A 27,732-nucleotide genomic window follows, 5' to 3' on the forward strand; every position below is an offset into this window, starting at 1 on the left:
AAACAACATTAGAACAGAGATCAGAGAATAGTGTGATATGGACCTTTAAACTGGTCGGATTCTTCAAATGTGTGTTGGTTCCACAGAGAGGAAGAAAATACCACAGAGCTAAAAGTCGTCTTGTTTGGATCCAATTGAAATGAACAAGACTTAGAGAAGTAATTCACCAATTCAGAAAGGATTGATTTGATATTTTGTCATCGCATTCGTGTTGATGAACTGGGATTTTTATCGTGTTCAACTTCACAGATGTCACATTAATTCTCGTCATTTTTTTCAGAGTTAAATGACTGGAACAATTTACAACATTTCAAGTATTGCGAGTACCTGAATGCATTTCCTTTTTTTATTATGAGATTTTCAACTTCTGTCAACTTTTCAATACGGTTTTATATTTGGACAAACCATAGACTGTATATATAAATGGACATAGCTAACCTGCTAGCAGCCACGTTCTAAACAGGAAGTGATCATGAGCGCACTTCCGGCTCCATCAACTCTGGCTTCAATTCACTTTCTATTGAAAAACTGTCTCTCTCTGTAACTGCTGCTGTCAGATTTTTCATTTTGGTCTTTAAATGTTCGTATTAACCTGCTCTACATGATCCTCGTGTTTTTATTTCACTATTTTGACTGTAAATCAAGATGTGAACATTAATAACAGACAAATCAGCTTCAGCTAGCTAGCTCCCTACTTGATTTGACTGGAGCTGAACGCTGTGGATGACGTCACACTCACTTAGTCCACTTCTTTATACAGTCTGTGGGAGAAACATACAACAGCGTATTCATTTATAGATGTGCAAAAAATACATTGAAAAACATAGGAGTGGGCTTGCCTCTCCAAAGATCTGACATGTAACTGGGCCTGGCCGCGTCCCCAGCCTGTTTCCATGCATATCATCTTCATGGAGACAAGCAGAAAAGTAAAATTATCTTTTTAAAATGGGGTAGCGGCTCAGGAGCAGGCAGTATTCACGTTCTCATTCACACATTAATCTTGTTTTTTGAATGAATTTTGCGAATGATTTTTGAAAGTTGTGTTACAGGTGAACACGTTTATGATGAATGTTTTTAAGATGACTGTGATGTTTTATGTTTTTGTTCAGTATTTCAAATGTCTGTCAGGATTTTTCAGCACTAAAGTTGCATTAGTAAAACAAATCAAACATCAAACAAGGCGGTGGGGTTTATTTTGTCATTTCTGTTGAGTCTAAAGAGATTTAGAAACTGCAAAAGTATTTTAGTGAGTTTAAAAGTACAGCTGAGGAAGAGAAGTGGGAGTGGTATTAGTAGTAGCAGTAGTAGCAGGAGTACAGTATTAGTAGTAGTAGTAGTAGTTTTTTCTTGGTTTCTGATGCATTTTAATGTGTTCCAGTTGACTAAAGTGAGTTTACATTTATCAGTTCTTTATGTCATAAAATGCAGAATTGGATAGAGTAGCCAAATGATGTACTTAAGCAAAGGTACACCTACTTCAAAATCATATCACTCAAGCTGTACAAAGTAGTGATCCAAGATAAGTTTTCAGAAAAAAACAACAACTTTCCAAACATTATTTTCAGTATATAAATGTATGGGCTCTTGGGGGCCCTCTGGTGGCCCTTAGCAGCTGCTTAGTCTGCTTATAGGATGGGCCGGCCCTGGTAGTGGCAGTAGTAGTAGTAGCAGCAGCAGTAGTAATAGTAGTAGTAATGGTAGTAGTAGTAATATTAGTAGTAGTAGCAGCATTAGAAGTAGCAGCAGCCCCAGCTAGTAGCCATCTAGCTATTCGCAGGAGTACTCTATAGTCACCGGAGTACTCTATATTCACAGGAGTACTCTATATCCACAGGAGTACTCCATATTCACAGGAGTACTCTATATTCACAGGAGTACTCTATAGTCACCAGAGTACTCTATATCCACAGGAGTACTCTATATTCGCAGGAGTACTCTATATTCGCAGGAGTACTCTATATTCGCAGGAGTACTCTATATTCGCAGGAGTACTCTATATACACATGAGTACTCTATATACACATGAGTACTCTATATTCACATGAGTTCTCTATATACACATGAGTACTCTATATTCACAGGAGTACTCTATATTCACCGGAGTACTCTATATCCACAGGAGTACTCTATATTCGCAGGAGTACTCTATATTCGCAGGAGTACTCTATATTCGCAGGAGTACTCTATATACACATGAGTACTCTATATACACATGAGTACTCTATATTCACATGAGTACTCTATATACACATGAGTACTCTATATACACATGAGTACTCTATATTCACATGAGTACTCTATATACACATGAGTACTCTATATACACATGAGTACTCTATATTCACAGGAGTACTCTATATTCACATGAGTACTCTATATTCACATGAGTACTCTATATACACATGAGTACTCTATATTCACAGGAGTACTCTATATTCACCGGAGTACTCTATATACACATGAGTACTCTATATACACATGAGTACTCTATATTCACATGAGTACTCTATATTCACATGAGTACTCTATATTCGCAGGAGTACTCTATATACACATGAGTACTCTATATACACATGAGTACTCTATATTCACATGAGTACTCTATATTCACATGAGTACTCTATATACACATGAGTACTCTGTATTAGCAGGAGCTTGTACTTAGTAGTAGTGGCAGAAGTAAAAGTAAAGTTTGAAATACCCTGAATTAAATGAATAGAAAACTGACCTAATGCTCCTCCCTCCCACACAGTGACGTATTTGATCCTTTTATCACGTGTCATGTTAATAAATCTAACATCACTCTGTGCATCAGCTGCTTGACACATCACCTCTGATCTCCTGGATAATGGAGCTGGAAACACTCAGTGAAATGTGTCCTGTGACAGAGGCTGATCTGATCCAGCAGGTGGCGGTAGCGGCTCACAGCATATAGAGCGTGTCTGCTGTGGTCAGAGGTAAACACACACCTGCTAATGCACTTGAACCCTATTTTCACCAAAATTACCGACTTTTTATTTGATTACCTCTTTGAAAATTGTGTTATAATGAAAATTGTGCGCTCTGGTGAGGTTTTAGCAACATGTGTGGTTTATGTGGTGTGGTTTTCAAGTTACATCACGTTTACTTAATACTGTGCCTAGATGCTAAGCTAGCAGTGCTAATGAAGGACGCCATTTTGTTTATCAAGTTAAAGATGCAGAGGGAAAAAGTTACTTAAGTAAAAGTTCAAATACAGGGGAAAAAAGTTACTCAAGTTAAAGTTCAGTTACTCAAGTAAAAATTCAGATACAGAGGTAAAAAGTTACTCAAGTAAAAGTTCAGTTACTCAAGTAAAAGTTCAGTTACTCAAGTAAAAGTTCAAATACAGTGGTAAAAAGTTACTCAAGTAAAAGTTCAGTTACTTAAGTAAAATTTCAGATACAGAGGTAAAAAGTTACTCAAGTAAACGTTCAGATACAGAGGTAAAAAAAAAAAAATCTGCTCAAGTAAAAGTATTTAAGTACCCATTTAAAAAAATACTTTTAATTTTTTAAGAATCCATATTTTTGTCCAACTGAACATGAATCAATTTCATTATTTTTCTTATGAATTTTGTGTATTTATTTTTGCTCAGAGCTGAAGCTTGAACTCGAAAACTTTAATCAGAATGTTACCACGAACACGATAAAAATAACCCCTCACTTGGTGATACAGGAAGTGCTCCACTGTGTTTTTAAACTCCACACACCTTCACTAGAATCATTTGGATGATTTCGAACCTGGAATGTCCAATCTCTACTGAACTAAAGGTAAAAGGAGCTTTTAACTTGAAAACTACCACTTCATGACATCACAAGGTGGAACAGAGCATTTTGAGCTTTGGAGATGTAGACAGACTAATAATAAAGTGTCACTCAAACATGTGTGAATGAAACAAAACATAACTCCAGGTGTGTTTTTGAGGAGTTTTACACAAAATGGACTAGTGTGAGGTTTGTGTTTAAGTATCTAAAGTTATTAATATTAAAATGACACACTTTGCAGTTTTTTAGTTTTTAATAATTTACATTTATTCACATTGATATTAGTACATTCTGAGTGCATTTTTACATGTTTGTCCTTTTGTGCTGTTACATCATGAGCAGTTACACAGCACTGCCACTGGGGGCATGAAAGAACCTCTTACTGTCACTTTTACTTTATTTATTTTTGTACAATTTCTCTTCACTTCGAGAAAGACGGACACAAACAAACAAACAAACAAAAAGAAATTAAAACCCAAATGCAAAATCAGATCTTAGCAGCAGACAATACAGTTAATATGGAGCTTATGAACACGTAGCATTCTCACGCTAACCGCTAAAGTCTCACATCCTCCTAAACTAGCAACTACCTCACATTCACAAGTCTTCTTCCTCCTCCGCCTTTTTCTCCATAATTTAAACATTTTTAAATAATTCCCCACTGTTTTGTCCATGGTGGCCATCTTGCCTTCTTTGTATATCTTATGTACTTATGTTGCTTGTATTGCGGTATTGTTGTCGTAGTAGTTGGTGGTTGCTGGTTTTATTCCTGGATGTTGAGGATCTGTGCTGACAGACCGTGGTGCCAGTTCTTCAGTTTGGCAAAGCGTGGCCCCTTCACCTCAGACTCGAACTTCTCCCTGAAAAAACAGGTAAAACGAATGTAAATATTGTACAACTGAACTACTACTACTACTTCTACTTCTACTTCTACTGTTAATATATCTTATAGGGGTCTTTCAGTGTGATATTTGCCGACACATAGAGAAAAAACTTGGGTGACAGCTTCTCTTCTAGCAGATGTAAAGCTGCACTGTGTAACTTTTCTGGTGGAGGTCTGTTCAAAGCTCGAGCTTGAAAACTTTAGTCAGGATTTTTCCACAAACATGATAAAAATAACCCCTCAAAATAATATGAAAACTACTTTTACTTTTCCATCCTGTTAAAAAAATGTAGTGGAGTAGAAAGTACAGATACTGCTCTCAAATGTAGTGAAGTAAAAGTAAAAAGTATCCACTGTAAAATGCACTCCTTGTACTTCGTTAGATTCCACCACTCTTGGTTAGCCGTTGTCAGTGGCAATAACACTGTGTTCTTTTTTAAATGCTACATAAATGTTGTGAGTTTGTGGGTGTAAATGGACGCCTCACCTCGACCTCTGCAGAGCCTCCTCATCTGGATCTTGCACTGAACAAATGAAAGAATAAATATAAGTCTACTATCACAGAAAAAGTAACTCAAAACTTCAATTTGTTTGTATGTGAGTTTTACATAACCATGACGAGCCTGTGGTTAAAGTGGAACTAAACACCAAATCCACTTTTTTTCACTACTAGACTATGTGCATGGTGTTTGAGTAGCATTATCTTCTGTTCCTAGTCACTTTTGGTTAATTTTAGTGCCAACTTGGTACATTTGCAGTTTTATGTGCTGCCTCCAGTGGCCTCTTTTGATGACAAACACCTGCTGCAAGGGTGGAGTTTGAAGTGTGTATACCTGTTAGACTAATCGCACTGTTCCTTATAACTCCAGACCCCGCCCCTCACTTGCCACTTTAGTCCTCCAGGCCCCGCCCAGTTTTTGCAGCTCTATTTGAAGTGTGGTTGTGGGTGGAGTTTAGGTCTTTAGTCCCACTTAAAGGCCCCATATGTGACAGTGGCTCAGTGGGGCCTAGTATGAAAGTGGTGTGTCTGCGAATGATAGGTGATGGTCGGTGAGGCCGATGTCGCAGATTGGCAGCCTCTCTTCCATCAGTCTGCCCCAGGGCAGCTGTGGCTACAGTAGTAACTTACCACCACCAAGTGTGAAAATGAATGAATAATGACTATAGTGTAGCGCTTTGAAAAAGCACATTACAAGTGTAAGCCATTATTTATTATTATTATATTACACTATTATTTTATGTCTGTTCTACTTTTTCCTCATCACAAACAGACCTGGAGTTGTGTTTTGTTTCATTCACACATGTTTAACACACAAACCCTGCAGATTTAGGCAGATTAGTTCTTCTCCCAAACTGAAAACACTCTGTTCCACCTTGTGATGTCATGTGGTAATACAGGAAGTGCTCCATTGTGTTTTTAAACTCCATACACCTTCACTAGAATCATTGAGATTATTTCAACCCTGGAATTACTAATCTCTACTGAACCAAAGGTAAAAGGAGCTGTTAACTTGAAAACTACCACTTCATGACATCACAAGGTGGAACAGAGCATTTTGAGCTTTGAGTAACTGTTTATTATTAGTCTGTCTACATCTTCAAACATGTGTGAATGAACAAAACACAACTCTAGGTACAGTTTTGATCAGGAAGCTGCATTCTAACTGGTCTGGTTTAAAGCTTACAAGAATGCATTTTGTGTCATATCGGACTTAAAATAAAAAACAAAAAAAAACACTGTTAACACGTACTGTATTCGGTGCCGGTGATGTGTGCCAGGATCCTGAAGCTCTTGCTCTGGAGGTTGGCGGCTCGGCGAGCCCATTCGCTCATGTCCTGGGGGGCTTCGGCGGGTCTGATCACGGCCTGGTACACGGGCGAGGCGCAGTCTACCACCGGGTCCTTAATGGGCAACGCACTGGGAGCATGGAGGTAAGGGACCGGGGTAAAAATGCGAACGTGAAAATGGGATTACTGATCAAAGAGCAAACATTAGACCATCTTTGTACATGGGCATAACAGGTTCTTAAGGCTAAAGTTGGGCTAACGCTAACGATAGAATTAGCTAAACAAGAGTATGTCTGAGTACTTCAACATACTTGTATCAAAGATGGACAATCATTGCTCTCTGGTCAGTTATGTGTTTTCTAAAATGTTAAGTTTTTATAAAATTTACCATAGACAGTACAACATAATAGACCATCATACACATTAAATGGGTTTGTAATATCAGTGGCATGAGGGTCTACCATGGAGATCTTATTGCTTATTAAGTCATTGGTCAGATCTATGGAGAGGAGACCACACCCACAGTAAGAGTGTGTGTCTTCCAAAGTATTTTAGAGCAATAAAACTACCTGTAATTGAATAAATGCCATACAGTAGAGCATTTCATGTAAAGCAATAATATCTCCCTTTAATCAAGCAGAAACACAAGATCAGAAAAGTTCCATAATGCACTTTAAAGTACTACATAAATGCCACCTATAGAACAATTGGAGTTGGAGAGTTTCCAAGCAATCCCAAGTTCTTGTCCTCTGGTCCATTTTTTTCTACTGTCTGTGGATTTTAAGTTTTATATCATAATATTTTTGTGTTTAATATTTTTTCAGTGAACGTTAGCAAAGTCAGTGTGTCTTTCAGTTACTTCATACATAAATCATAATTACTATAGTTACCGAGAACATTCCCATGCTTGTCTCTTTGACGTCTTACCCCAATAACACAGTACATACACACTAACATTACACACTCAAAGTACTCCAAAGTACTTTCAAAAAACGCACAGCCTTCCCGGTTACTGCGTTTGTACCATAGACTGTATATATAAATGGACATAGCCAACGTGCTAGCCCCTGCATTCTAATAGGAAGTGAGTGTCAGCGTGATTCAGCTCCATCGACTCTGGCTCTAATTCACTTTCTATTGAAAAACTGTGGCCCCTCTCTCTGTAACTGCTGCTGTCAGACTTGTCAGGTTGGTCTTAAAATGTTCGTATTAACCCTCTCCACATGATCCTGAGGTTTTTATTTTGCTGTTTTGTCTGTAAATCAAGATATCAACATTAATAACAGGCAAATCAGGTGCGCTCTTTCACTGAGGTTGCTCCTGCTAGCGTTAGCAATGCTGTCAATTAAACCTGTTGCTAAATTCCGTCTTCTTGCTAAACCAATGGTGGAAGCAGAAAGGGGCGTTACCTTCAACACCCTCGCTACTGATTGGCTCTTTAGTTGCTATGGTAACTCCAAATTGGCCTCTATAACTGCTCTAGCCTCGATGAGCTTCATTTGACTGGAGTCGAACGCAGTGGGTGACATCACACTCACTTTGTCCACTTCATTATACAGACTATGGTTTGTTCACAAATACCCCAAAAACTTAAACAATACAGACATTAGACTTTTATTTATCATTTGAAGGTTAGTACGAGATGTACGACATGTAGCAATGCACAAGCAATTAGAAAAATGAACGACAGAATGGCCCGATGGCAGAGGAGAGGCGGAGGAGAGGCGGAGGGATGGAGGTTGTACTTACGCCAGGGGAGAGCCAGCTGGTTCCTCACTGCAGTCATGCCCAGGAGGGGAGAGGTTGGGTGGGGTAGGTGGGGCGGCAGAGGTGGGGTGGAGGTTGGTTTGGTTGTGGATGAGATGAGCAAAGGGAGAGTGGGTGAATGGCACAAACAGGAGGCACAGACAAAGACGACACGGAAAAGCCCAGAGCGTCTAAAGGCCCATGAGACTCTTTAATGTGGTTTAACGCTGACGAGGGGCTGGGACTTACACGTGTGTGGGGTTTATAATGAGCAGGTCACAGTTTTTATTGGTTTAAATCTGTTCTTGATACATTTTGAGCTTTATTTAGCTTTTTATTTTATTTTTCACTACTACTAATACTACTACCACTACTACTGCTTTAATACATTTTGAGCATTAGTTTGTTACCTTTTATTTAATCTTTATTTTATTTCACTCCTACAACGATTTGTCCAGTTGACAGATTTAAACTTCGTCTTTTCCTGTATCTGTATTTAACCAAAACACAAATCATCTTAGTGACGACATCTGGAATTTGAAATAGTGATGATGGACACAAAGTCGTGGTAAAACTTACATAGTGTATCTTTAACACATTGGTTAGAAACACACTCAAACTGTTCTTTTTATTCTTTTTATTTTGTTCTGTGAATTTTGAACATCCATCTTGAATTGAACCGTATCTTAAATATTGAAAATATGACCATGCCTTGAAATATTTTTGTTTTTCAAGAATATAATAGAAGTTTATGCGAGGTTAGACTTATTGTGCACTGTATGAACATGTTTTGCTTCTCCAGGTCAATAATTCAGTCTATATTACTACTACTTATTTTTATTTTATTATTTTTATTGTTGCGTTGGAAAGAACACTGCAAGTTTTTTTTTTTTTTTGTTTTTTTTTTCTTGTCCAATTTTCTCAAACACAATCTGATTTCTGGATTTCTAAGTCGATAACAACGTTTTTTGTCGATTCTTGGTTTAGGAAACTTCAAATTTGTTCTATTTAATTAACTTTCTTATTACTGATACCTGCACAAATGAGGGTCTGGTTTAGAAATGAGTCGTACAGTTTTGCCAAATGGTAAATAGACGGCGTTTTTCCACCTTCAAGTCACTCAAAGAGCTTTACATCAAGGAACCACTCACCCATTCACTCGCACATTCATAACCCCAGTGTACACAAACACTGGTGGCGAGGTGGGTTAAGTGTCTTGCCCAAGGACACCACGACAGCATTCATCTTTAGGAGCTAGAATCGCACCTCCAACCTGTGGGTCGGTGGATCTGACTGCTCTACCAATTACGTTTATGTCGAGAGCAGGATTCAAAACTGGCAACCTTCGAATCAGTGGGCAAACGCTGCACAAACTGAGCCACTGTCGCTCCATTTACCTCCATCTGTCACCAAAGCTTCCTGTTTCCTGTTTTTTTATATCGTAGCTCACTCCTTCACCCCTACATAACTTTATCCTGTTACGTAATTTCATTTTGAGTTAATATTAAATTATTTTGAAATATTAACTTTTATACCAACTGCCTTAAATTTTCATCATTGTAAAACCCTTTGATTTGCAGCTACGAATCGACTTTTTGCCATTATAACCCACCAATCCCGTCACTACTCACTTCTCGTGACCTTTAGCCTGTGACTGTCCGGCGATGGCGTCCATGATGGCGTCTTGTGAGTACATGCTAATGGGGGTGTTGTACTGGGCGTGGACGATGGTGGCTTTACCCCCGGGGCCCCGCACCTCGATGGGTTTGTGGGTGGAGAGCGCAGAGTCTTTCAGGGCGATGGGGTTGAAGCTGGGGGTGTACTCCACACTGTGACAGGCAGGGGGCGGTGTAGGACCAGTGTGCAGGTGCAACCGGAGAGGAGTGAAGGAGGGAAAAAGGGGTTGTGAGGGTAAAAAAGTGAAAGATTAGGGAAATTACAACAGTTATTATTACTTTGTTCATGAGTTACTTTTGTATGCAACATATTGAGAATTTTTTACACATTCAGAAGATAAAATATTGTGTTTTAAATTGCTAATCTCTATGGCAACAATCCTAATTTTTCATCATTTTTGAAACCCATGGAGACAATTGATATTTAGAGGGTAAATTGACCTAAGTGGGCCACCATACTCTCTTATATCAATGGAAAAAGTTGAAACTTGATTAACAACAACAGCTGTGCCTAGATATGTCTTCTACATTGGCTGATGCATCTATATATTGTAATAAAAAATAAATATCTACAAAACGGCGGTAAATTTAACACATAAAAAGTCAAGGCAGGCCACTACAGACCAGAAAACCAAACACATGCACTGCTATGGAATAAGTCATAAAAAGAGTCACTCCAAACCACACTTACTGCAGTGGTCGTAATGTTATGGCTCATCCTGTTTAACCAAAACATCGACGTCTAAATTAAGACACACGTAAAACCCAACCATTCCCTCGTGCTTCGTTCATTCATGTTTCTGAACAGAAGCATGAATGAAAAAATAAACACAAACACACAGTTTTTTCATGTTAACGCAAACGACACGTAACTTTACAGTGAAATATAATTCTGTTGAGTTAATGGCTTTGGTACAATCTCAGTTTGAGTTTAAATTTAAGCTGTTTTTACTGTTTTTAGCTCATTATTTATGACGATGTTTCTCTAAACTGATCTGGCTCAGAATAATCTTAAAACTGAAACATCAGATTGTAAATAATAATCATTCTAACCATAATAACTGATTATTATTAAAGTATGTAACTTATTGCCAAAAAATAAATACAATATATAAGTAATATTAAAAATAAAATATAAGTAAAGTTGTTATTATTTATTTTTATTATTCTTTTTTATTATGATTTTTTTTTGGGGATTTTTATGTATTTATTTTTTATTGCACTGAAACGTACAAAACCATGCATCTTTCCTATAAAGAGCTTGCATCTTCACAAACCTGATTTGTATTTGGCCTAGAGTAGTGCCTCCTCTTGCCTTGTACCTTTTACTATAATGTTCCACAGTATAAAATGTAATCAATGTCCATGGAGAATGTTCCGCAGTACGGGATTAACATTCTATTTCCATGTAATCGTGCAGGTTATGTGGCACCTCCAGAAAGTTCCATACTATCACTTTAATGAACTCAGAAGATTTATATTGGTATTGTTCCACTGAAACAACACAACGCTCCATTCACAAACTTTAAAAATATCCCCATTGACACACGACACAGGAATAGCCCCGTGTAGCATTCACCCCAGGCTCATGCAGATCAAGCACTGATGCATTATGGGTACTGACTTTGCGGCTGTGTTTGCGATGACCTGTAACACACCAGAAGACAGACACAGGGGCTAAATATCCCTGGTATTTTGGACACAACAATGGCATAGTGTCGGTAGGAAAGTATCCAAGTCCAAAGCGGCACTAATCCGGCGCACAGGAGGGATGGCCTCAGTTTGTCATCGTCCAAGTGTTTTTTTTAAACTCTACAGTCGGGTGGAGACATTTGGGAAAGTATCGGAGTGTAACTTTTCTGACTGAAGTACTGCGACTTGTGTTTTAATATTAGGGTTCTGTTCTAGTTTCCTTTTTAAAACAAATCGAAGTCACGAGTTGAGGTAATGTAAAGGGCTGCCATGTTTGAAGTACCACAATTTCCTTCATAAACAACAAAATCTTGTGTCTTATTCTGCATAAAAACAGCTAATTCTGTAGTTTATGTATGTTCAAATATGTTCTGAAATGTCCCAGTGTCAGATGCCCTCCCCGTGTGTGTCAGATGCCCTCCCTGTATGTGTCAGATGCCCTCCCTGTGTGTGTCAGATGCCCTCCCTGTGTCTCCATGGGGTCTTATTCTGCATAAAAGCTGCTAACCCTGTAGTTTTCGATCTGTACAAAATATGTTCTGAAATGTCCAGGGAGGGCATCTGACACACAGGACATGTTGCTGCAGTCTTTGTGATGTACTAGCTGGCTCCAGTTTGCCGCTCTAGTCTTTGTACATGTATTTTTTAGCTCTGGAGTCTCATTAGTTTAGTGCAGCGTGAGTGACAGGAGCAGAGGTGATCATGTGACCTGGGACCGTTTTAGCCACGCGGATCACCTGATGCCCTCCCAGACATTTACAGAGACGCCTTTTAAAATGATGGCATGAATGTTGTACAGTAAACTGGCATCATGGGTTTAAAATGTGCGTTCTTTACATAAGATAAGGATGAATATTATTTGAGGCGCCGTTAAGACAGTGAAGGTCACTGCTGTTTAAAATACAATATAAACAGAAAAGAAAAGAGAAAAGATGTTTAATTATTGTAAAGATAAAAGTGTTAAAAGATAAAAGTACATTTGAAAAGAGGGAACAGGTCTGAATATGTGGGTCTTGAGTTTGCCAGTAAAGGCTGTAAGAATAGGACTGATATTAATAGAGTACTTACACATAAAATAAAAAATGCTATTAAAAATAATAAGTACAATGATAAAAATATAAAAAAAACTATAAATACAAATAATAAACACAAAATAAATTAATAATAAACATAATAACAAAATAAATAAAAATATATAAAAACAATAATAAAAAATAACAAAAATTTTAAAAAAAAAAAAAAAAAAAAAAAAAAAGATAAAATAATACAAAATCAGGAAATTGGAAGATATGGTAGAAGTGAAAGCCCAGCTCTATAATCATTATTCATTAAACCACAAAGAAGTTCCAGTAAAAGTTCTAAATTGTATTAATCACATACCTACACATTTATATATAAAATAAAAAATTCAAGAAATTGGGAATTGTGGTATAAATTAAAACGCTACAGTGTGGTGGCGTGGTCACAGCTGCCCTGGGGTCGACTGACAGATGTGAGCCTTCCAATCTGTGGAAACAACCCACTCTCCAACACCATTATTATTTTTATGAAGATATGATGAGACAAACATATTTGTCTCATGAGGAAATACAAAGTTTGAGAAAAACAGAAAAATTGCCTTAAATCTAACCAGTGGAACTTGAATATTAGATTTATTATTCACTGTAATCCACATTTATTAGGTTGGTGAAGTGAATAAAAAATAACAAAGGATCAAAATGACAACTTTGTTTGTAGTGAACACTCCAACCATTTTGTGCAGAAATTGAATTATATTTGCATTAAGCTGCGTGTCATTATGTCATTTCATAGTCTCCATATTGTAGTATTTATAAAGCCTCTATATTTTCACAGTTGGCACGTTTCACTCTCGTCACCTTTTACCTTTACAACTGCCAACTGTGAGCCACATGGGACGGGAAGAGACAGGAGGTCCCGGTCCGGTTTTGAGAGGGGGGAGGAGGGGAGAGAGGGGGGAGGAGGGGTGTAACCAGAGCAGGGGGCAGCAGCTGTGTCCCGAGTATGAGGTGGGCTAAGGTGAGCTGACGGGGCTGTGAAATTAATCAGTTTTGGATTGCAGTTTTTGCTTCAAACTTTCACAAAAATTAGTATTAATATCACAACTTGATGTCTATGTGGTAGTAGTTGCAGTAGTAGTAAGAGTAGAAGTAGGAGTAGTTGTACTAGTTGTAATTGTTCAGGTAGGGTCCAGAGCAAAAGGTCGCGGGCGCTTAGCAAAGCTGTCAATCAAACCTGTTGCTAACGCTAGTGGGAGTGACCTCGGGGAAAGAAGGCGCCTGATTTGTCTGTTATTAATGTTCATATCTTGATTTACAGACACAATAGTGAAATAAAAACACCAGGATCATGTAGAGCGGGTTAATACGAACATTTTAAGACCAAAATGACGAGTCTGCCAGAGTCGATGGAGCTGGAAGTGCGCCCATGATCACTTCCTGTTTGAAACGTGGCGGCTAGCAGGTTAGCTCTGTCCATTTACATATACAGTCTGTGGTTCTATGGCAGCTACCCATCTCGACTCTGGGGGTGTGGGAGGTCATTGATGGGGGTAAGGAGGGAAGAGGGGGCTGATGGAGTAGAGGAGGGTGAGGGGAGTGAGGGGGCTGGGAGGGGGGGTTGGCTGGCTCACGTTTTGGGGACACCTGACTGTACCGTGTGAGTAACTGTACGATGAAACGGAGGACGATGGCATTAGACCGACACAAGAGCCAAGCGTTCTACAAGCTTCAGATACCAGCCCCAATTAACCCCAGGAACTATTCCCGCCCCCCACATCCCACACACCCTCATGTAACACATACTGAAGGCTTACGCAGGAATACAGGACACGTTTGACCAGTCACCAGAGAGTTTGTGGTTCTGTTCTCTCGTGTGCAGAGAGATAAATGCGTCCTGTATCATTGTTTCCATATCTACAGGACACAGTGCATTCATGTGGGTAGAGATGTTTTCAGCGAGATACTAATTATGTCATATTTAAAATTATTCTTGAATAGTGAACAAGTTTGACCAGTCACCAGAGAGTTTGTGGTTCTGTTCTCACTCTTGCATTGAGATAAATATGTTCTTATGTGTTGATTTTCTTACACTATAGTGGACAGTTTTAGACTTAAATTCATCCATCATTTCTAGACCGGGACTAGACTGAGACTAGACCAGACATGGGAACTAAATAAGTTCTACTCCATAACTAAACCCGAACTAAACAAGTACTAGACCCGTACTCAGACTAAATTCGGACTAGACTTGGACTAGACCCCCGGACTAGACCCCCGGACTAGACCCCCGGACTAGACCCCCGGACTAGACCCCCGGACTAGACCCCCGGACTAGACCCGGACTAGACCCGGACTAGACCTGGACTAGACCTGGACTAGACCCGGACTAGACCTGGACTAGACCTGGACTAGACCTGGACTAGGTCAGTACTAAACAAGTACTAAACCCGGACTAGGCCAGAACTAAACCTGGACTAAACCTGGACTAGACCAGAACTAAACCCAGACTAAACGAGTACTAGACCAGAACTAAACCTGAACTAAACGAGTACTAGACCAGAACTAAACCCAGACTAAACAAGTACTAGACCAGAACTAAACCCGGACTAAACTCGGACTAAACAAGTACTAAATCCGGACTAAACGAATACTAGACCAGAACTAAACCTGGACTAAACCCGAACTAAACTCGGACTAAACTTGGACTAAACGAGTACTAGACCAGAACTAAACCTGGACTAAACATAAAAACCAGGACCGCCTCAGATGATAGACGCTACATTCAGACGTTGGTGTATTGCGTTGGCGACCTTTAGTGTCAGCCTTAAACCCAAACGTGATCTAACTCCAGTGACAGTGAGATGTGATCCGCTCGTGTTCCTGCACACATCAGCAATCGGGAGCTGTGGGTGAGGGTATGTACCCGCAAGTACCCCGACAGATACCCCCACGTGGCCCTGCACACGTCCGGGACGGCATCGGAATGTTCCACGTTTATCAGTGCGGTTAATATCAAGTGCAGGTTCAGGGGAGCGAGTGAGGCAATCCAAACTTAACTCTGTGGAGGAGCCATTTAAAGGAGAAGCAGCTTTAACCCTTTCGTTTATGGGATTTTTATCACCACTTTTTCTCTGGACTAGTGAGGAATATTTTAGTTTTATTTACTAAGATAAGATTTGGGGTGTAGAAGTTTTAATAACACCTCATTATAGATGCAAACTTACTACTGAAGCGTCTCATTTTTGTATTTCTGTATTGCTGCTTATGTCTTTATGATCTTGTACATGGCATAAATCCGTTACAGTTTAATCATATTTTTTATTTTGCCTTTATTTTCTTTACCATAACACATTTTGAACTGCTTTAGATTGAACAGTAGTTTTGGAGACTTTTATTGTAGTACCGCATTTGAGCTGTAAAGGTTTTAATAAGCAATTTGTAATGAAGATACTACAGTATTTTTTTCTTCACTTCCGCTCATAGCTTTCAGTGGTATTTTGCACATTACAAGTCGGTTTACTGGGATTAGGAAGCACTGATCTGATACTGGTTTTGGATTTTAAAGTTGCTGACAGTTTTAAAATGTTCTGGATATGAATAATTGTAATTTAAATGTGTTGAATAAGTTCCATGTTCCAACAACTTTTAGATAATTGTATTTTGTTATCAGTGAAAACAGCTATGATATAATGGAGAACATTATGGACGAGCAGGGCCGTCGACAGAAATTTCCCTAGCTTGGGTCATGAAGCCAGGCCCCCAAGACTCTGGGGCCCGGAACAACAGACCCCTTTGCCCCCATCGACTCCTCTGTGGTTAACTAGCTTTTTTCTGTGCATTCTAAAAATATAAAGGCAACTAGAACTGAAAATGTTGGATGCTGCCTATGTAGTAATCCACAAATATAATGTTAATTTTATGGATGCTATTAAAACTTTGCTTACTTCTCCTTTAAATGTTTCTATTAGCTTTAGCAGCTAATTTAAATGACATACCCCAGTGCTGCTGAAACTCCGCCCACCCTGCCCTGCATCTGCTTTATCTCTGCCAGAGTCTCTGCAGAGTACAGACCGATCGGGGAATTGTACACCCCCCGCTGGCCAGGAGATGACACTGCAGATGCTGGTTCTGATTCTCTTTTAGATGGAGAGATGTTTAAAATCCCTGTTGAACACTCCTTAAGGGGGTGAATGGCACGTTAAAGCAGATAAAAAAAGAGAAACATGTTGTGCGTGTATAGTCGTGATGGCAATTTGTTACACTAGAGGGCGCTGAAACATAAGTGAGGGTGTACACATGGTTTTTTTTACCTTCTGGTGTGGGATGACTGGCATGGGGGAGTCCATTCTGGGTGTTGCTGTGGGGACTGGTACAGGGCGTCGTGATCTGAAAACAAAAACATAAAACACTACATAAAAACACATACCATGGTGAATATAGAAATATAGAGAAAATCAATTAAAATGTAAAATGTAATGTTTATGTGGAGCCACAAGATGGAGCCAAACACTCGCTCTTGAGAATATGATATTTTCACTCTTATTCATAATTATATTGAGGAGTACTTATTGTGACTATGCAAAAATCTAACTGTACCACAACATAGACAAGTTTTGTTTTCAGAAAATTAGATGTGGGGAATGGCGTTGTTTTTTATATAAACTATGAAGACTTTATACATTTTATACATCACTATACTCACTATATCAACACATCGGTCTGTACATGAAAGCTGGAACTACATTTGAAGGTCAATATTAATCGTGTTTCTTTTACTTTGCACTCCTGGGGCATTTTTTGTTATTTTTTGGCTATATGATAAGATTTAAGTTGTAAAAGTTTGAATGAATAATTCACCTGACTCATTGCAGATGCAAACTAACGACTAAAGTGTTTCATTCTGCTGTTTGTTATTTCTTGACGCTCATGATTTTTAGCAATATTGTAGATTTATAATAGTTTTTGTGCTTTAAATCTGATCTTGGGTTTTTGTGTCAGTGGCAGAAATGAGTTTCAGCCCAAAGACATGTACGGGACAAAACATCGACTGACTAAACAAAACCAAAACAATTCTTAAAAGTCCTATATTACACAAAATGGACTCCCTTGTGATGTCATGAAGTGGTAGTTTTCAAGTGAACAGCTCCTTTTACCTTTAGTTCAGTGGAGCACTTCCTGTATTACCACATGATGACATCACAAGGTGGAGCAGAGTGTTTTTAGTTTGAGAGAACAAGGTTTGTGTGTTAAACATGTGTGAATGAAATAAAACACAACTCCAGGGAGGGTTGGGATGAGGAAACAACATTAGACCAGAGATCAGAAAATATTGTCATATGGGCCCTTTTGTTCATTATGAAGTAAGTCACTATTCATGGTTTAGTGTAGTCATCGTGATGTGTTGGCTGTAGTTTTGTTGTAATCTCTTAGTTACGCTGTCGTTTTGTTGTAGTCTCATTATAATTTTGTTGCAGTCTCATTGTAGTTTTGTTGTACTCTCATTGTAGCTTTGTTGTAGTCTCGTATTTTCTTTGTAGTCTTACAGTTTCATTGAAGTCTCATTGTAATTTTGTTATAGTTTGTTGTAGTTTTGTTATAGTTTGTTGTAGTTTCACACACACTTTCGTACTTACTTCACCATTGTGAGTGTGAGTTTATTTGTTGCAGCCTTGATCTTGTTCTGTGCTTCCAGGTGGGTCATTCCCTCAGTGCTGACTCCGTCTATGGCCGAAATGATGTCTCCCTGGGTTAGACTGCCCCCTGCTGCCTTGCTCCCGGGAGTTATCTATGGACAGGTCAGAAGCACGGGTCAGCCGCAGGTCAATGACACATATTCTGAAATGGGTAGGGTTTCAGACGACACTGGTCACTCCAAAACAACACCTCTGAGCAAAGGAAGTAGGTCAGAGCAGTCTCCAGTCTGGCCTTGCTAACATTCTGACCTCGCTAACGTCAAACCATCAGTGGTTTTCATACATTTTTACGGCAGTTTTTAAGTTCCTGTTGTTCTATTTGTTTACACATTTTGACATAGTGTTGTCCTGACCGTAGCCTGTGTAAAGAAGTGGATTACGTGAGTGTGACGTCACCCACAGTCAAATAAAGTTCATCGAGGCTAGAAGTTATAGGGGCCAAATCAGAGCAGAGTTCTATATTTGGAATTCCGACTACGAGCATCATAGCAACCAAAGAGCCAATCCGGAGCGAGCATGATGAATTTAAAGCTCCTGCACCGCTGGTTTAGCAGGGAGCGGCGAACTTGGCAACGCTGTCAATCAAACTTGTTGCTAACGGTACCGGCAGCGACCTCGGGGAAAGAAGGCGTCTGATTCTTTTGTTATTAATGTTCATATCTTGATTTACAGACATAATAATGAAATAAAAAAACCAAAAAACAAGATCATGTAAAGCAGGTTAATATGAACATTTAAGACCAAAATGACAAGTCTGACAGCAGCAGATACAGAGAGAGGAGCCACAGTTTTTCAAGAGAAAGTGAATTGGAGTCCTATTTGGAAAGTGGCGGCTAGCAGATTAGCTATGTCAATTTATATATACAGTCTATGGTCACAATGCTAAAATTTCAAACTTGATTTTGAAGACAAACACTAAGGCAATCTTTATTTTAGTGGGATGTAATTTTCAAGACACAAATACTAGCTTTTTAATATTAGCATGTGGAATTATACTAAAAATACAAAATGCTTTTATTATTCAAATATTCAGAAAAGGTACAATTTTATCCTATTAATGTAATTATCTTTCAGTACTTGCTCAAATCTAGTTTTGTTTTAATATCTCTGTCAGCTTTTTGGACAGCCCTGTTTTAGCTCTTGGATAATTTTTATATACTTTTTTTTCAGGTGCATTTGTTAAAGGAGCTAACATGCTAAATAGAAAAAGGCCAGTGAGTCTATCTTAAAGTTTTCCCCATCTTATTATTATGCCAGTATATCATTCACTTGCTCAACCAATAGGGGGCAACGTATGTTTTATTTTATGTATTTGTCTCTCATCTCTTCATGGTCAAAAAAGCTGTAATAAAATAGTTATTTACTTCAGCTGATCAATATTAAGAGAAGTGCTACCAGTCTCAGTGCCGGGCATGTGGCGTAACAGATGGCTTGGTCTCTGGCTTCAGCGATATTTTTATGAATGGAGATTGCAGAATAGCTTTGGTTGTGTTTGTGTTAGCTCAGCGTCCATATGGCAAGTTTTCATGTTTGTTGGGATATTACCTGCGCTAACTATTTATCAGAGTTTTAGATCTGTTAAGTGTCAGTTTGTGGAAATAAAACTCGTAGAAGAGTTCAAAAATACAGGAAGTAGAGCTGAGTTGTAAAAACCCTTTAATTTAACTAAATAAAGGGTTTGGGTTTTTTTTGCTTTTATTAGTCAAATCATAACTATTGTGTAATTTAGACCAGTTTTGGCCCTTGTTAATGTTATGGTTGCTAGGTAACAGTTATGGAATTACAAATGGACATAGCTAATATGCTATCCGTTACGTTCCAAACAGGAAGTGATCACGCGTGACCATCGACTCTGGCTCCAATTCACTTTCCATTGAAAAACTGTGGCCCCTCTCTCTGTAACTGCTGCTGTCAGACTCATCATTTTGGTTTTAAAATGTTTGTATTAACCCGCTCGACATGATCCTGGGGTTTTTATTTCACTCTTGTGTCTGTAAATCAAAAAATGAATATTAATAGCAAATAAATCAGGCGCCTTCTTTCCCCGAAGTTGCTCCCGCTTGCATTTGTAATAGGTTTGATTGACAGTGTTGTTCCTGCTAAACCAGCGGTGCGGGCAGAAAGTGGCGTTACCTTCAACAGCCTCGCTCCGGATTGGCTCTTTGGTTGCTATGATACTCGCGGGCAGAATTCCAAATATGGGACTGGGCTCCAAATTGGCCCCTATAACTGCTCTAGCCTCGATGAGCTTCATTTGACTGGAGCCGAACGCTGTGGGTGACGTCACACTCACTTAGTCCACTTCTTTATACAGTCTGTGGGAATTACTTCTGCGTATGTCTTATCTGCTGTCCGTGTCCAGCCAGGAAATAACTTTATAAACTTTTACCAAAATGTAAAAAAAAAAAAAAAAAAAAAGTAAAAACTAGGCAAGATGTTTTAGCAAAATCTTAGTTTTCAGGAAATTAGTTTTCTGACCCGTGATCTGCACTTAAAGGCGAGCCCTCAGAGCTGGTCTAACCTTACAGTGGACCCGTTAAGAGTGTTATAAATACACCACTCTGTTTATGCCTGGGGCTTCACTGAGAATGACCCCCGACACACACACACACATATATACACACTTGTACATGTACAGGAGGAGTACCACACCTGCTGCTGACACTCACTGATAACACTAAGACCAGGTACACAGCCAAAAGTTACATATAGATAAGTTAAAATGAGTTATTTGAGTAGATGTAAGGTTTATTTTCTTAATTCAAGCTACATATGTTTTTGTTTAGTTTAGTTTTTTTCAGAGGGAAAGAGTATTTTTTATTTAAGTGTAAAAAGATACATTTTCTTATTTTAATTACAAAAAAAGTCATGTACCATTGGGTAAAATTTACTAAAATCAACATGGCGTTTTATTAATTCAGCAAATTTCAACTTCATATTTATCTTTTTTACACCACAAGCTTAAAGGGGAAGCGTTCGATTTTTAGTGTCAAATGTAAACATGCACAGATCACCGTTTTTTCATGTTTTGTTCATTGTAAACCGAGATATTGATCCAAAGTGACTTAAAAACAGTTTCCTCTACTTTTCTCTACTTCATGTTTGAAAAATAAACTGCAGGACTGATAAGCCCCGCCTCCTCAGTGCCATTTTCGCATTTTCATGAATGTGTTTTTATTGGTGAAAATGTCTGTGGGACAGTTGTGAACCCTACATGTATGGATCCAGAGTCTGATTTTTAAAAATAATATAAATAACTAAATACAGAGGAGTGGGTGGTGATAGGGGGTAGGTGAAAATAAATTTTCTGAGCAGTCCAGGCTTGATAATACAGGATTACTCCAACATGCATGGGTCAGTTGAAGTACCAGTTTGACTGAGGTAACGACGAAGGGAAAAACATTATAACCTGATTAAAAGTCTTTATTACATATTTATTTTAATCAATTCTTTTTTAAGACCAAGGTTTAGTTTACTTTCACACCTGCAGATGGCGCTGTCATCCTGCCGTCCTTTAAATCAGCTGACCAGTCACATAACAAAAACATCATGTGACCACTCTGAGACGCTAGTGAGCAGTCGAAACTGTGTGAAAACAAACTAACAGAAAAAAAGAACAGATCCGCAACGCAATTCTTTGGAGTGCCAGTTTTTTTTTTTTTTGACAGCACCACTGACAGCTGTTTTGTCTTTGAACCACACACACAGTCGGAACTTCTTATCAGACGTGCGTGTCTCTACCAAACAGGAATGAAAACAAACTAAACCTCCGTCTGGAAAAAGAATCTGTTAAAATAAATGAGCAGAAACCAAATGAACCTCATTGGATATTCATTTTTACATAAATGAAATCTGAGTGTTTTCTATGTGGTCCCTGGTGTTTAGAGCTGGACAGGAGCATGGACTCTACAATACAGTTCTGCCAAGACTCTGGACCTGTTCCTAAACCTCATCATAACCAGAACCTGACTGTGGAATAACATATTTCCTGTTTCATTTGCTAGCGTAGCACCAAAGCAAAGTGGCTGTTGTTTACTAAAAATGTTCCAGACAATGATTTGCTAAATGTGGGAATAATTATCCACTTTAGCCCAGTGCGCTGTTTTAGCTGGACCAATTTTCTCTTCAGTTGATCCACAGACATAATCATTGCTTGCTAACACTAGCTTCTTGTCACCGGCCCCAGCGTCGGCTCGTCACAACCGGGAGCCAGAGTTTGGTTGTATTACCAAACCAACTCGGTTTGAACAGTTTTAAATGCCAACTACAGCCATGTTTTTTAAGAATGATGGAGGTTTTTGTACTTGTTTAAAAAAATTGACTACAGTGGACGAAGTTTCACAAAAGTAGTTGTATTAGCCATCAATGCAAGATGTCCGCCGTCTCCGTGGTCATAGCGGTTAAGCCATTCACATCAATATATTACGTCTTTTGAATGGGGGAAGGTGCTCTATGGGTCCTCTTAAAGTTCTTCAGATCAAGAGGGAATAAATTATCTTATGTTTGGAAGAAAAGTAATATTATTCGAGGACCCCTGCTGGCACACTGAGAAAAAAGCACTTAAAATGAGGCTAAAACAAGAGCTGCTTGGTTTGAAGTTGGCTGCACCGTTTTGAATTCAGTTAATTTGAAGCTCAGAATGTCACTTTGTACCGGACTTAAACTGGGGCTTATTAAAATACCAAGCTGTTGACAGTAATGCTATTCCCAGATGCAGTATGGAGGCTTTTTTTTCTGTAAAAAAAACATTAATTGGGATTTCTTGCCTGTCAAAGAAGCCTGATGCACTCCCCCATGTTTATAAAATGTCTCCATTACTACCTGCGCATTGCTTCTCTTTTAAGTTCTTTCGGAAACTGGTGAAAGATCTTCCTGCTTACAAAATGCTTGGAATTTCCTGCCATCATTCCTCTGTCTTTTCTTAGTTCTTGGCAAAACTAGGCTGAAATCCAAACCACGCCAGTTACGTCAAAGTGTAACTGCAACCCCACTGGTCCCGTCAAACTCTGTGTTTTATGTTGTAGAGCTGAAGAAGAAGCCTTAACCACAGACGATGATCTAACAATGTTATATCATAGAGGGATCTGGATCGGCCTTGGAATGTTAAGACAAGGCTCAAACCACAATAAAAATATATCTACAAATCAAAATGAGATATTTGAACTGTCTAATATTCAAAATTATAATTTCTGTATCATTTAGGTCTTTATTTTTTCAGTTGGATTTGCAAAATTCACCATAATCCTGAAGTTTGAATTTTGAAACCCCTATATAAAGTTTTTATTGGAGGTTTAATCATGTTTCTGCCAGCTATTGCTTTGCCTAGAATGTTCCACAGTATAACATTAAACCTGTCTGTCTCCATGTAAACAAGCACATGACGCAACAAGGCCAAGTCACAGGTCAGGTCTGCGGAAAGATGAGCCCGTAAGAATGTTTTTCCAAGGTATTTTTCACCACCTAAGGAATTTTGCTAATGAACAGATGCAAGAAAAGTTGGTTTAATGTCGTACTGTGGAACATTTCAGGCAAAGCAATAATATATCCATTCAGATGAGCAGAAAAAGTGACATAGTGCAGCTTTATTGCAGGAGGTAATACAAGATCCACCCCACACTGTGTTCCCCCATCTCCTATGAAGCTATTTAAAGGGTCTGCTGTAAATACTCTGCTCGGTCGGACCAAACCGAGACTTCACTGCAAACCTACAGAAAACGTGACGGATTTTTTTTACATTTTAAATGCGAATGGAGAAAGTCAAATGTACAGCAAACTTTGAAACCTTAGAATATCATGAAGATAATGGATTTTCGATGAGAGACGCTAAGATGAGTGAAGTTGAAAACAGCATTTGGCAAACACAAATAGTTACATTGGGGTTTAAGGACTATTTTATATTTACTTGTTTTTCTTTCTTGTTTTTACTTGTTCTGTTTATAAATTTTATCATTTGAATACACTTTATTAGTTAATTTTAGTTTAGATCTGTTTTGTGCAGCACTTTGGAAATGATCTTGTTTGTAAATGCTCTATATAAAACTGGATTGAACTGTTGAAATTGGAAATGGGAAGTAAATAAACAAATTAAAAACAAAAAAGTTTACATTACCATCATGGTGTGCTGTTAAAACCATGGAGCAAGACAAGTTTATTTGTCAATTGTAAAGTTTAAATCACCACCAGGGGTCACCATCGAGTGTTTGTGCCTGTTCCAAGTCTGGTAAAATTGCATAGCTTTTCCCACAAATAAAGCTTTACTTTGCTGTAAAAAAAAATTGAAAAAAAAAATCTGACAATGACAACAAATTAACATGAATTTTTATATAATATCATTTTTACATACAATATTATGGTACAGCTTTGGAAAAATATTTATAACTTGTAAATTTGACTACTCATTTGTTTCAGTTTGATATGATACAATTTGACAGTTAACCATTCAAAATCTATAATATTTAGCTTCGATTTAGTTTTGAATTCTTAATCGCTATAGCAACAGCACTTCACCAGTCCAGACCCTCACAAATTAACTTGCTTTTTTTGCAGTTGAACGCTTTAACTCCTCTAGACCTGTCCAAACTATGCGCGTCCAGCCGTGACAGTCTATTCTGGACTTAATGTGTGAGCCCCATGTCATCATCACTTAATATTACGTAACCTCTGCTGCCTCCTGTGAGCTTTTTAAATGGCACCTGCCTCCTCTAGTCTGTATTCACAAGCACATACTCTGGGACCGGTGTCATTTTGGACATGTATGGAGATCCTGTAGTATATATACTCGCATTACATAACTGTCAAAGATGGTGAATAGCTGAAGAAGAATCGATAACGGGTTTACGGTTGCTATAGGCGACCGAAACTCCATATTATTTTTATGCATGCCAAATTGGTAGCTAGTCTCCTAAAAGTATGTCCCGTTCACATCAGTATTATCAAAACACATTTCATTATATTCACTTAAATTGGTTAAAAAATGACATGCAAATTTATCATAATGGTGGTAGCTGGACATTGTGCTATAGCCACATTGAAATGCATTGAGAAAGGAAACTATGCTTTAGTCTGGTGTCGGGTTGGGTTTTCCCTGTATAAATGGAGAAACCTTGCTGCTTTTTATAGACTCCAACACGAATGAAGCTTGTAGTTTGCTTGTAGCTGTGTTTTAACGTCCAATTTGGTTTAAAATTTATAAAGAAAGCCTTGAAAGAATTAGCTTGATAACGTTTACTGTAAATATTTATAGCTGCAGATCAAGCTAGCATTTATTTCACATGCACTTTTTGGTAAATTTTGAGCATTTTTGCACTTCTGTATATTTTGTTCATAGTCTTACCCTGGAAATGGTCAGTGGCATGTTGAAATCCTTGCCTCCTTGTAGCCTGAAGCCCCAAGGAGCAGGGCCGTTCAGACTCACTGAATACGTTGAGCTCATTTTGGTTCAAACTACGAAGTCCACTCTTCTACCTCCGGTTTTCGGGATGGGAATACCCTGCGTGGGATGTTGGAATTTCGCCCCCTTATTTACCGCCTATCCTCCGTGGCACCCTCTCTTTGCCCGGTCTGCTCAGGTCAAACAAGCCTGGAGTGAAGGGTGGAGGTGAAGGTGCTGGTTGGGTTGCCTCAATGTGGGTGGGGTGGAACCGACGACGCCACTGGAAAAACATGCAAGATACAAGATCACAACAAACACCCAATGCTTTTAGAGTAAACTACGAAAAATCTACAGAAATATTTCAAAATTCAAATTGGATTACAAACAAAAAAATCTATATATTTACGTAATTTTGCGATTTGGCTGGAGAGAGCGTTGCTTGCAGGGTAGCCGAAGGTTAGCTGCAGACAGGGCCTAAGAATAGAAGTGGGCTCATAGACACATAGACCTTGGGCCTTATAAGGTTTGTAACTCGAAGCTTCGAAATGCTTGAGGGCCGGATTCACTTTGCCAATATAGACCCTCTGACAGCGACACATTCCCCCTCAGTCCTTCCTCTCCCTCTCTCCCTCTCTCTTTCTCTCACTTCGGCGAGCTGTTCTGTCACTTCATAATGTTATCACAGACTCCATTATGTCACCGCAGACGGGATAGGCCCGGCTTAACACCCAGAAAGGAACAGCCATTGTTTTAGATGTGGTTTAGTGCCAGATTAAAGGCGCTCTAGATAAATTCATGGTTGACGGTGTATGCTACCTGCTTCTTGTCTCCACGGAGATTGTATTACTTTGCCTGGATTGTTCCACAGTATGGCGTTAAACGTAGCTCCGTGGGGACAAGCAGGTGACGACATTGGGAGTTACAAGGTGCACGTTTAAGCCTTGTTTAGTCCTGGGGAGATTTTGGAGCTAGTTTAAAAGTTTGGATGTCTTCTTGTAGTGAAATGGGTTTTGCTTTAGTCTCAAATTCCAATTTCTCATATTTTTCAGCACGGATCACTCTATTTTATATTTTGCTGTATTAAATCCTGCAGTTCGAGCTCTCAAAACTGTTATTTGCATTTTTACCTATTTTTTGTCCAACCCGAAGTCAGTGTATTGCCCATTTTTGTATGTTTAAAAGTAACTAAAGTGAGATTATTTCTAATTTAAGAGGAATTGTGACAAAACTGAGAATAAGCCAGGCCTGAGCCAGAACTAAACCAGGTCTAGAATAGATCAAGACCAAACAAATTTCAAACTGAGCTCAAACTTAGACTAAACCAGGACTAAAAGTGTGGAAAAAAATATGTTATTTACATTTAAACTGATATTAATAACCTAAACATTGAAATCAGAGCCTGTAGTTGAGTTACTTGACCACAAAATGATCCCTCTTTTTAATGGCTCTATACTAAAACTGTTGTAGTGGTATGTAGACATCTAGACCCTTCATTATGTAACAGGCTAATAACAGACTGAGTGAAAGCTGCATGCACTACCCCTGGGACTGCACGTTTAGTCTACCGTACAATTCACCCCACCACTAGGGGTCAGTAATAACTCTGACTGGATGGAAAAAGCATTTAACCCTAAATAACTATAGTAAACAACATGTGGTGTGCCCTTATATACTCAGTAAAAAGTACTTATATGAGTTTTAAGCCATGTTACTACAGTATTCTTTCATCTTTGGCTTACTCACAGTTGTATTTTGGTTTGATTCCTGCATGTTTGAGTTATTCTGTACAGCACTGCATTTGAAGCTTAGTGCTAAGAAAATGACTGTTTTCACCTATCCCCTATCTCTGCTCACTCTTTCCTAGGATCCAGAACACATACTTATTCAAAATGTGAGTTTGGTCACCGTCACACTGTATAAAAAAAGTGGACTAAGTGAGCGTCACGTCACCCACAGCGTTCGGCTCCAGTCAAATGAAGCTCATCGAGGTTAACAGTTACAGGGGCCAATTTGGAGCCAAATTCCATATTTGGAATTCCAACCACGAGTATCATAGCAACCAAAGAGCCAATTCGGAG

General features: G+C 38.7%; 1 protein-coding gene across 2 annotated transcripts; it reads right to left on the reverse strand.

The window, feature by feature from the left end:
- Positions 1–4,019: 4,019 nt before the first annotated feature.
- On the reverse strand, positions 4,020–26,159 carry ldb3b (LIM domain binding 3b). 2 transcript variants are annotated; one of them, XM_033985030.2, is made up of 10 exons: positions 26,061–26,159; positions 25,616–25,934; positions 18,223–18,374; positions 16,900–16,975; positions 11,503–11,525; positions 9,834–10,031; positions 8,206–8,232; positions 6,420–6,586; positions 5,156–5,192; positions 4,020–4,645 (listed from the first exon to the last, which is right to left on the reverse strand). In XM_033985030.2, the coding sequence occupies exons 2-10, from the start codon at positions 25,712–25,714 to the stop codon at positions 4,549–4,551; spliced, it is 876 nt and encodes a 291-aa protein (XP_033840921.1). In that variant the 5' UTR covers positions 25,715–25,934; positions 26,061–26,159; the 3' UTR covers positions 4,020–4,548. The 2 variants fall into 2 exon arrangements, with proteins under 2 accessions (XP_033840921.1, XP_033840923.1); XM_033985032.2 differs by lacking the exon at positions 8,206–8,232.
- Positions 26,160–27,732: the final 1,573 nt, after the last annotated feature.

The sequence above is a fragment of the Periophthalmus magnuspinnatus genome, chromosome 19, assembly GCF_009829125.3.
Source record: "Periophthalmus magnuspinnatus isolate fPerMag1 chromosome 19, fPerMag1.2.pri, whole genome shotgun sequence".
NCBI lineage: Eukaryota > Metazoa > Chordata > Actinopteri > Gobiiformes > Gobiidae > Periophthalmus > Periophthalmus magnuspinnatus.